This window comes from Thunnus maccoyii, chromosome 22 (genome assembly GCF_910596095.1).
Source record: "Thunnus maccoyii chromosome 22, fThuMac1.1, whole genome shotgun sequence".
Taxonomy (NCBI): domain Eukaryota; kingdom Metazoa; phylum Chordata; class Actinopteri; order Scombriformes; family Scombridae; genus Thunnus; species Thunnus maccoyii.
The window spans coordinates 12270474-12282086 of NC_056554.1; the positions used below are offsets into that span (position 1 = coordinate 12270474).

General features: G+C 39.8%; 1 protein-coding gene and 1 long non-coding RNA gene across 4 annotated transcripts; one reads left to right on the forward strand and one right to left on the reverse strand.

Moving 5' to 3' along the window:
* The first annotated feature begins 2309 nt into the window (after positions 1–2309).
* Positions 2310–11309, forward strand: LOC121888798. Of its 3 annotated transcripts, XM_042400304.1 has the most exons (4): positions 3354–4356; positions 4545–5096; positions 11101–11160; positions 11257–11309. In XM_042400304.1, the coding sequence occupies exons 1-3, from the start codon at positions 4054–4056 to the stop codon at positions 11131–11133; spliced, it is 888 nt and encodes a 295-aa protein (XP_042256238.1). In that variant the 5' UTR covers positions 3354–4053; the 3' UTR covers positions 11134–11160; positions 11257–11309. The 3 variants fall into 3 exon arrangements, with proteins under 3 accessions (XP_042256237.1, XP_042256238.1, XP_042256235.1); XM_042400303.1 differs by lacking the exons at positions 11101–11160; positions 11257–11309 and adding an exon at positions 2310–2343 and having other exon boundaries at positions 3429–4356; positions 4545–5359; XM_042400301.1 differs by lacking the exons at positions 11101–11160; positions 11257–11309 and having other exon boundaries at positions 4545–5359.
* Positions 7022–7618, reverse strand: LOC121888806. Its single transcript, XR_006093306.1, has 3 exons — positions 7582–7618; positions 7401–7443; positions 7022–7231 (listed from the first exon to the last, which is right to left on the reverse strand). It is a non-coding gene; the product is annotated as an uncharacterized LOC121888806 (long non-coding RNA).
* Positions 11310–11613: the final 304 nt, after the last annotated feature.

An 11613-nucleotide genomic window follows, 5' to 3' on the forward strand; every position in this document is an offset into this window, starting at 1 on the left:
TAATATTATAGATTGAAAATTATCTGTGAGAAATACCAATAGACTGATCAATTTTATTCATTTATTTATTTATTTATTTTTGACCAAAGTATTTCTTCATTAGTTTTTTGTTTATAATATAATAATTATAAGTTTTTTTAAAATTTGAAATACAGTTTGATGTATTGTAACAAGATCCCATCCCGCATGTAACCCTAACCTCTTGCACCATTACAAATTTACAATATGACATATCAAATGAATGGTAAGTATCATAAAAGACTAATCAATTTTCTAATCGGTGTTCTAATAGCTGCAGTAGCTGCAGTTTTAAACAGACTTGGCAGCAAATCAGGTAGTTAGTGAAAGGGCGGCACTTTTATTGCCAATTTAAGCCGAAACTTGGAACATACCCTGCTCCGGACCAGGTTAGGTTTGCAGTATGAGTTACCATGGTGATGTAGCCAAGTTAAAAGAGAGCCACCTTCGTGACATTGAAAACCCTGGCTTTAGGCTCAACATACCTCGCTAACCCACTAATCTCGCTTAACAGAACACCCCTCAGGAGTTTTATGAGGACAATGGGGATTTTTACAGACAATCAAACCCTGCTGTGTGATTTGTTATGTTTAAATTACATAATAGTGTCTTACTATCAGCTTTTTTCAGCCTTTGTTGTTGGTGTCAGTGAATCAAATTTGTTCAGGAAGAGAAGACATATTTATCCACATACCATCAAAACAGTCTGAGGGATAGCATACATTGTTCTTAAATCACCTCAAATGTAGTGTAAGCATCAGTATCAGCACAAGATTCAAACATTGCCAGTGTATTTTACATTAATGCCCACACAAAAAAGTTCTAAAAGGCTGTTATGTTGCGAAAGACTTCAAAATAATGTTTACCATAAATCTTACTAGAAACTTTCAGTTCACAATTTTAAGCTAGCTTAAAAGCTAAGTCCTACGTAGCAAGAAACACATTTTTTGTCTTTATGGTTGTCAATAATAGAAGGCAAAACTGCTACACCTTTTAGTGAAAGAGCAATTTGGGCCTGAATTATGTGACAGACCGCATCTTTAGTCCTTAAAAGCTTAACAGCAGCTACTCTTGTCTAAGGAACAGCAACCTCAAACTAAATTGCAAGTGGCCCATACCTCATCAAATATTCAGTCCAAAACATATTCTAAAAAAAATCAATCACTTAAACTGTGGCTGGGATGAAAACGGTGTCTTAAACTGATGGGGGCTGTTTTATTGCTTATTTCTAAACTTTTCGGGAAATGTATTTTTTTCAAGACCCACTGCTTTAATCTGCCGGCCAAGCAATGTCACGAAAACAGTGACCGACCCTGCTGCTTGTCTCCTGCGATTCATTTTTATTGAGGTCTGAAATGAATAATAGGACAATAGTCTTTATTCATTTAAAATGCCCGTAATTTAAATGTTGCACATAGGTTAAAAAAGCACATCTTGTAATCTAGAGCTGAAACAATTAGTTATTGTGTTGTATTTATTGGGACCATATACAGTGTTAAACATAAATGTTAACATTTGATGTACTGCACCAGAGTTAGCTTAAAGCTAATTTTCATCTGTGGTCTCTCACAATTAAAACATATAACAGCACAATGACAAACAATACAAAGCAAAAAACACACAAGACACATTATACAAAATACAAAGCTGCACACAATAGCGCATCACATATGCCCACAATGTCAACTAGAAATTAATAATGTAAGCTTGTCAAATTAAAAGCAATTATTTGCGTTCATGAGAAGACCATGAGATGAAAGTTGTTGATTAAGTCAACAGAAAATTAATCATCAACCATTTTTGATATCAATCAGTTATTTTTTTAAGGAATGACTGCTGGATTAGTATCCTTTGCAGACTTTACTCATACAATCTTTTTAGAAAACAGGTTGTCTTATTTTAATAATTTCTCTGCCAGGATTTTATTTAATCATCTGCTACTGGATTGCTCATCTTGCTTCCAAAAATGCTTTGTTGTGTGTCTTGTGCTCTATAAAGAGATTGTCTGAGGAAAGGTTATTTTAATTGCTGATCAGTGGAATCGGAAGAGGAAAATGCATGGATTAGTGTGTTTACAACTCAAATCATCCTGGGTGCGCTCAGCATCACCCTGCCATCCAAAAACAGACCAGTGCACTGGTACCAGTACAGCAACCCTACCGTGCACGGAGTGGCCAACGTGTCCGAGCTGCACTCCCTGTATGAGGAGTTCATGGACGGAGAGTTTGATGAGAAAACCTACAGTGACACCTTGTTCTGTCTCAACAGGACTGTGGGCCTCTGGTGTACTTGTTCCTGCCAACACCCACTGGCACAAAGGGCCAGGTATGTTTATGTAACTGACCTCACCCATATGACATCATATGTGACACTTCTCTGAAAAGGTGAGTCTCTCTATAGTCTCCAACTATAGAGATGCTATCTCATTATGAGCTCCACCTTGCTTCAGGTAAATGCCACCAGGTGTGGCTCATTACCCAACAAGTAGGAGTTTAGCCACCTTGGATGAAGAACATGATTATGGATGGTATTATTCCCAGTTTGTGTCTCTCATGGATTATCATTACATACAGAAGATTGTTTAACAAAATGTGTTATGAAGGTATTGGTGGTGGAGATGGTAAGCCACCCAAGGCAAGGCAAGGCAAGTTTATTTGTATAGCACATTTCAACAACAAGGCAATTCAAAGTGCTTTACATAGAACATAAAAGGCATTAAAACAGAATTTAAAAGCAACACAAGTAAAAAGACATAAAACAATCAAAAAGTGTTAAATTTGGAAATAAAAAAGAAGCTAATAAGAATAAAAGTAACAGTGCAGTGTAAAATATTAACCCTTAATGTGGTTTAATGAAAGGCAGCGGCAAACAGAAAAGTCTTCAGCTGAGATTTAAAAGAGCTGAGAGTTGCAGCAGATCAACAGTTTTCTGGGAGTTTGTTCCAGATAAGTGGAGCATAAAAACTGAACGCTGCTTCACCATGTTTAGTTTTTACCCTGGGGACAGAAAGCAGACCAGTCCCAGACGACCTGAGAGGTCTAGATGGTTCATAATGTAGCAGCAGATCAGAGATGTATTTTGGCCCTAAAACATTTAGTGCTTTATAAACCAACAGTAATATCTTAAAGTCAATTCTTTGACAGACAGGAAGCCAGTGTAAAGATCTGAGAACTGGAGTGATATGATTCACTTTCTTGGTCTTAGTGAGGACTCGAGCAGCAGCGTTCTGAATCAGCTGCAGCTGTCTGATCGATTTTTTAGGGAGACCTGTGAAGACAGCATTACAGTAGTCAAGTCTACTGAAGATAAATGCATGTTTGATGGGGTTAGTTTTTAGCTAAAGTGTTTTTGTGTTGCTTTGCTGTGTTTTTTTTCCCCTGTATGTCTCCCTGGGTCCCCCCATGAAACAGACTGTCACTTTGAAACCCAGAGGTGGGTGGGACGGAGGGACACCTGTGAAGGGATAAGTGAGTGCTGGAGGACTGCTCACGGGGAGCAGGCAGCCGTGGAGGGCCGAAGAGCAGCACAAAGAGGGCTGAAGCAGTGGGCAGTAGCAACCAACACAGTGGAGGAACCACTTTTAGCATGACGACCTTAGCCTTGGCTCATCCCGAGGGGACCTGCAACGTGGACGAGTGACGATCCCTGGCCAAGACACTACTGCTGTGACCAGGAAGGGGGAAGGCAACAGCGAATGGCAGAGGGGTGTGGTTGCGATCACCCCCTCTCTGTGATAAGTACTGCTCCCCCACTGGCCCTCCTGTGTTTACCTGCGAGCACACAATAGTCCTTTCTGCTGCCATTTTTACTGACTATAGTCTCTAGTATTTTATTGAACTGTTGTCTTAGTCCATAGCAACATTTTGATATTCATTAGCTGCCATATATATATGATTGGGCTAGTTTTCAAAGTCCAGTTATAGCTGGGGTGAATAATCCACAGGCCACCTATGACTCCCCTTTTTTAGTGTCAATTGCAGTGCAAACTCTTTTAGAGTACGCTTCCGACCCTTGCCCCCTCTGCTGTATAAAGACATGCGAGCCCTTCTAGCAGGTATGTTGCAAAACGACATTATCACTGAAAGTTCCAGCCCCTGGGCAGCCCCCATTGTTATGGTGAGGAAAAAAGATGGCAGCTGGAGATTTTGTGTTGACTATAGGAAGTTGAATTCTGTCACGCATAAGGATGCTTTTCCACTTCCTAGGATTGAAGAGACCCTGACCTTGATGACCCAGGCTGAGTGGTTCTCTATCTTGGACCTTGCCAGCGGCCACTGTCAAGTAGAGGTGGACCCACAGGACCGTGAAAAAACAGCCTATTGGCTCAAGTCCAGGAAGGTAAGGAGCGAGTAATTGCTTATGCCGGTCGAAGCCTACATCCCACAGAGTGCAATGATACTAACTGCAGCTTGTTTAAGTTAGAACTGTTAGCTTTAAAATGGGCAATTACCGAGAAATTCAAAGATTACCTGACTGGAGCTGAGTTCATTGTGTATACAGACAATAATCCTGTTGCTCATTTACAGTCTGCGAGATTGGGGGCAGTGGAACAGCGCTGGGTGGCCCAGCTGGCATCCTTTAACTTTAAGGTGAAGTATCGTGCTGGAAGGGAGAACACCAATGCAGATGCCCTCTGCCGGTTTCCTGCAGCTTGTCCCACACCAGAGCAGTCATCAACCAGCACTGCAGGCGTGATTACAGCAGCAGTGGAACCAGAAGAGGACTCCCTGGTGCAGGATAATGGCTGGGTGGTAGAGCAACAGGCCGACCCGGACATTCAGGCCACAAAGAAGTATATGGAGCGAGGCTCCTGTCCCTATGGAGCTGAATGGAGTACACTCACTGCTGGCGCCATTAAACTGCTAAAACAATACAAGAGGCTCTGCATCCATGAAGGAATTCTGTGTCACAGATTTGTTGACCCTGACACCCATGAGCAAATGTTACAGATTATCTGCCCAGGTACCAAGCGTCAAGAGGTCTGGAGACAACACCACGAGGCAGCAGCACATGCCGGGGCAGGGAGGACGTTGACTACCCTGAGACGCCGCTTCTTCTGGGTTGACATGGAGAAAGAGGTATGGGGCTTCCAGTCTGAGTGTGTTGTTTGCAGCTTGCAGAAGGATAGAATAGAACCAAGAGCTCCCTCTAGAGGTAATAGCCTTTGACCTCCTCTCCCTCAGTAGGCCCAAATGACTCGTACCAAAATATTCTGGTCATGACAGATATGTTCATTCGCTATGCCTGGGTTATGCCCACTCGCGATCAGACAGCCAAGACCACAGTATGTGCCATCTGGTCTCAGATAATTCAGACTTTTGGCTGCCCTACTCGATTTCATTCTGATCAGGGCCCCAATTTCGAGTCGGATTTAGTGAAACAGCTCTGTGATTTATATGGGGTTTCTAAAAGCAGGACTACTCCGTATCACCCTACAGGTAATGGAAGAGTAGAGAGGATGAATCAAACCCTGCTTTCCATGCTCCGTACCCTGGAGGCCGAAAAACAGAATAGCTGGCCAGAGTACCTACCTGAGTTGTTACAAGCATATAACAACACTGCCCATACTGCCACGGGATTTGCTCCTTCTTACCTGATGTTCGGCCGACACCTCAGACTTCAAGTAGACGTTGGGTTAGGGGTTGTACAGGAGAAATCAAACAGTGGGCTGGGTGGTTGAGCTCGAGACCAAAGTTGACATACGCTTATGGTCTGGCACACAAAAAAATGACCAGAGCAGCCAAACGGACGAAACAGCACTATGACCAGAGGGCTAATGCGACACCATTATTGACTGGAGAGCAGGTATGGGTTCGTGATAGGAACAGACAGGGACGAGGAAAGTTACATGGGGGTTGGGATCCAGACCCTCACCTTATTTTGGAGACAGTCGGAGACTCAGGCCTAGTGTATAGAGTATGACCAGAGAAGGGAGGAAGAGAGAAGGTTTTGCACAGGAACTCTCTTAAGCTGTGTACAGGCCCCCCTTTACAATATAGGCCTGTGGCCCCACCAGTTAGCACAGAGAGATCTGATGAGGCACCTGGGTTTTATTGTGTTCTTGGGCCTGTAAACAATGCACTTGCTCCAGTTCCTGCTCCTAACGTCCTCATAGGTATTGAGGTGGAACCAGTGCACCTCAACTGGGGTATCCCACCAGCCCGGTTTGGACATTAAGGGTTGCAGAGACTGCCAACCTTTAGCTATGGGAGGATGTGACGGGGTCAGTTTTTAGCTAAAGTGTTTTTGTGTTGCTTTGCTGTGTTTTTTCCTCTGTATGTCTCCCTGGATCCCCCCATGAAACAGAATGTCTGGAGGACTGTTTCATAGGGGGGCCCCTATCGCATCTCTTCTGGGAAGGACTTTGAACTGCCTAAGTGGACCAAAGAAGGACTAGAGACTGGCCAATGGTCCTGGGGTTTGGGCTGGGACAACTTTTAATATACAGTTTTTATATAAACTTTTATACCTTTGCAATTGAACTCTGTGTCTTATTCTCTGCTCAGTAACAACCTGATAACCAAAGAACCTGCATGTATTTTATGTAGTGGAGGGCTAGGCTCCTTTAAACCTCTAGCTGGCATTGTCTGCAACATTTTAATATTATACTGTAAAAATTTCTAGGAGTAAATCCAACCTCGCCACACATGGACAAGTTTTTCCAAATCCTGCTGAGACATAGGTCCTTTAATTCTTGATATATTCTTCAGGTGATAGTAGGCTGACTTTGTAATTGTCTTAATGTGGCTGTTGAAATTCAGGTCTGAGTCCATGACTACATCAAGATTTCTGGCTTGGTTTGTGGTTTTTAACATTACTGATTGAATCTGAGTGCTGACTTTTAAAGGTTCTTCCTTGGCTATAAAAACAATTACTTCAGTTTTGTCTTTGTTTAACTGAAGAAAATTCTGGCACAGAGACAGAGCTGGAAGCCTTTCAATGGGCTGATCCAGCAGAACTGGTCATCTACTTTAGAAATTAGATTAGGTTGTGGAACAGTTTGTGTAGAATCAGAAACATACAGTAAATAAAACAGATGCACTGAGGAAATGCTTGTCTGCCATGTAAAAATGCAGGATGTAGTACAGATTTGAGGGTGAACTACCAGCATTACTGGGACATTATTTATCTTGTGAGTCTGACTCACACACTGCCTTAGGGTCACACGCTGCCTCAGGGTCTCTGTCCAGGTCGTTGTCCAGGTGCACATTCTCTGTGGAGGATTGGAAGAGGGGAGGGAGGAGTGAAAGCAGAATGCAATTCATTTGATCCTGACACACTTTGATAATGCCAAAGAAAAACATGTATGAGACATAACTACTTTAGATAAGCAGATTTTCTTTTCTGTAGAAATCTGTGTAGAACAATTAAATAGTTAGTACCTTCAGGATCAATGTGGATGTCATCAGTATCAACCAGCTCAACCTGTGTAAGAGAATAGATAATACACACCCAGTTACTTAACTTAGGTGGAATAAGTGGAATGCCATAGACATAACTACTTTAAATAAGTAGATTTTCTTTTATGTAGAAATCTGTGTAGAACAATTAAATAATTAGTACCTTCATGATCACTGTGGATGTCATCAGTATCCACCAGCTCAACCTACGTAAGCAATAGATAATACACACCCAGTTAGTTAACTTATGTGGAATGCATCAATAACAGTGCTCACAATTGTCTAGGGAGTGAATCACTTTTTTCCATCATTGTTGTGTAAAAACATTTCAATAAAATTTATGACCCACCTGTAACGTCACCTACCTTTAGTTTACAGCGATATATATAAAAGACCTCAACAAATGTGGCAACAGAAGACCAGACAAGCACCAGGATAATAAATAAGGAGCTGACATTATTTATTCATATTTATACATTATTCTAAAAAACATAATTGACTGTTGCTTGGGGTAAGTACATTTTGGTGTCTATACTTTTATTAAATTGTAAATTATGCTTCACTATAATGTATATTTGATTGCATATTATGTATTATTTTGGCAATTTCTTGTGAAATCTTGCTTCATAACATTACTTTCAGCTGTTATTTTCGCTCATTATCCTATTGTGATTTCATCCATCCTAGAGCTATAATAAAAGAATATCAATGTAATACCATATTGGTTATTGGAGGAATCTCTTTTGCTTGCCCCTCTCCAAAGTGAGGGGTCAAGGTCTGCTAGTCACACCTCTGTAGCTAGTAGCACTTCCACAGTTGAACTGATTGAATGTTTAATGGACGTCTCCTCATTCAGTGCACAGGTAAATAACTGTAACAAAGCTATGTCCTTGAGATAAATGTGTTAGTTTAGTATTTTAAAATACTTGACCAGACGGATGCATATTTTAGCCAAAGAATAAAACAAACTTTCACCTTTCTTTAAATTGCAATGTAAAATATTTTCCACACTGAGATTACTTTAGAGCTTGAAGTAGGTCTTAAAGGTTGCATTATACTTCTATGAACACCAAATTACTTTACCATCCTGTATTACTATACTTACTATATATTATATTATTTATTCAGAATTTTTGTCTTGTTTTGTCCTGCCCTGGTGTGTCACATCAGTGTCACAGTTAACAAAATTGTGTAAAAGGAAATGTAGCTTTGATGACATTCACCTCCAGTGTTTATATACTACAACCTGAAATCAAATATTAACTCTTAGAAAACAAAAACAGGTTTATTGAGTATAATTGTGGTTAAGGAACTAAAACAACAAAAAGTGCTGTAACTGCATTTAAATTATAATAATAATTTAACTTTTATTTAATCACCATTTTAAATTAGGTTAGTTAAAACTTTATTCAGAGAAATTCCTTGGAGGAACAAGGAACTGGAGAACATATTTAGTCACTAAGTCAGGAACAGGACATAGAAGTGCAGGCAGGCGACCAAATTGAACAAATGATCCAACAAAGACTGAACAGAAAACCAGGGCTTAAAACTGAATTAACGAGGAGATCAGGTGCAGGTGGGGAGATGAGTGGAGAAACTCAGGAGAGGGGAGTGAGGTGACAAAACAGGAGAACAGACAGGGAGCCGATTGGCTAGGGGAAACACAGCGAGCAGGGCAGGGCTGACGAGACTGATACAGGGCAGGTGTGGGGGAAACACAAGGCAGGGCAGGGGTAACAAGGCTAGATGCAACACAGGTGTGGAAGGAAAAACAGTCTGGGGAGCAGTGCAGAAACACAGAAGGGAAACAGAGCAAACTGATCACCAAAACCCAGAAAACACAAACCTCTTAATAACTAAGACAGAGTAAGCTATGTAAGTATAGACTGTAATAAAAAACAAAGACAACAAATAAAGGCAACTTACTATCAAGCCACATCTTTTAGAGAAACAACTTAAATCAGTCCTCTCCAACGCAGTCCAGTCTCAACATAACAGGGAGAAAGACTGAGGTCTCTGGTGGAATGGAGGATAATAGCAACCAAGAACCATACTGACAGAAAACGTAACAGGCTCAATAACCATAAAGAAGAACTGGAATTAATAGACACACAGGAGTGAACACAGGAACCCAACAGAACAAAAACACAAAGAGTCCAAAAAACATGACTCCGTGACAACTTGAAATGAAATGAAATCATGACTTTTGTATGGGTATGTGTATTTAGCATATGCCATATTTATATCAAAGCATTTTAATTAAGATTTCTATACCACTTTGAGCACCTTATTTCAACAACACCTTTATTTGATTGAGTACCTGATTGACTGAGCAATAAGATAAATAAAACAGACAGACAGAAGGTATCCTTTTTTTGAGTTTATCTGTATAAAAATTATGCTATGCACACTACAGCGGTCTTAATTACTTAATGTTTGACCTCTTTCCTTGGTTATTATGACAAAACTGAAATTTGTCAAAGCAAGATATTAATTTGTTAATGTCAAAACAATATAAAGATTTAAAACAAAAGCAAAGATTCTTAATGAATTTGTATTAATTTAGTCTATAATCATGCCACATCATAATATCCCTTATAAGGCCTTTTGGCTGTACTAAAAGTAAAAAAAAAATGAATATCTAAGAAAATCCATTAAAGTATAACTGTTCTCTGCAAATGTTCTTTCTGCTTGCACTCAGTCCAAAGTAAATACCATGGTTAATTTCCGTGTGATATCACTACTATCTGTCTTGACTTAGATATACGAGTTTAATATCACAAACTCTACAATAATTTAAAAATTTTACAGTATCTATAGATGTAGCTCTATGCTACAGAACTGTTTTATGGCTGACTTTTTGAACTGCCAACATTAATATAAGTGTCATCTCAAGTAGGTTTTCCAGTTTCAGGGTTCTGGCATTGTGCACGGAGTCTCACTATGACTTACTGGCACACATAAATGGAATGGAGTAATCATTAACTATGGTAGTTACCTCTGTGCATTACTGCTATGGCAAAATAAAAAATATAATAAGTTAAAATATTCAGGCTGTGTAAGGTCCATTATTACTAGGCTGAAATGGTAAAGGCTACAGAAGAGTTTCAGCATTTAACATGAATTAGTGGTAAGAACATTCTACTCTCAGCTCTGCTCAGTGAAAAAAACAAAATCTAGCAGGGGAGTTAGGTATGGCACTATATGTGTGACTATGTTTAAGCAATTTAAAGCAAATACCTCACTTTTGCTATTCTGACACACTTAATTTCTAGAAGTAAATTTGACACATTTACTGTGAAATGTAGGACAGAGATGCTGTAAAGAGGGACTTCCAGTTTGTTTAATTAATCTTTGTCAGGCCACGTGGAAGTCAATTAGAAACATGGGATTTTAAAGCAGAATTATTATTATTCTGTGCTTGAAGAGAAGAAACTGAACTCTGAATTAAATATGCAAGAGGAACTCTTATATTGATTGAATCAATCATTCAAAAATATTTTTCCTGCATGCATTTAGTCTAGTTTCATTTAATTCTAGTTTCATTTATATATTTTTTGAAATAAAAAACGCTTCTACACACTTTTAATGATCATTGTAGATTAAACATTCATTATATCAAAATGTTAGGTGTTTATATATTGCTTTTGTGAGTGAGTCACTGTGCTGTCGAATTTTGCAGGTTCAAGAGCAGACACAATGGGTGTTGGACTAATCTTATCAACTTTGCTGATGCTTACAGGTAAGTTACTGATTGCTGTGATAAAAAGTGAAGGTTTTCTTTGAGTCCTGAAAAAATAATGTGTGTGTAAGAACAGATTCTATTCTTTACCAATAGTGGCCAATCAACTTGCTACTACACCAGCTGCGGTACAGGCAACCACAACTGTTGCACCAACAACAACAATCACTGGAGTCACAACAACTGGGGGTTCAACTACAACTGAGGGATCAACCACAACAGCTGGTGGTTCTACAACAACTGGAAGTTCAACTACACCTGAGGCATCGACAACTACAACTGCAGGGTCTACCACAACTGGAAGTTCAACTACAACTGAGAAATCAACAACTACAACTTCAGGGTCTACCACAACTGAAAGTTCAATTACAACTGAGGGGTCGACAACAACAGCTGGTGGGTCTACCATGACTGAAAGTTCAACAACAACTACAACTGAGGGATCAACAACAA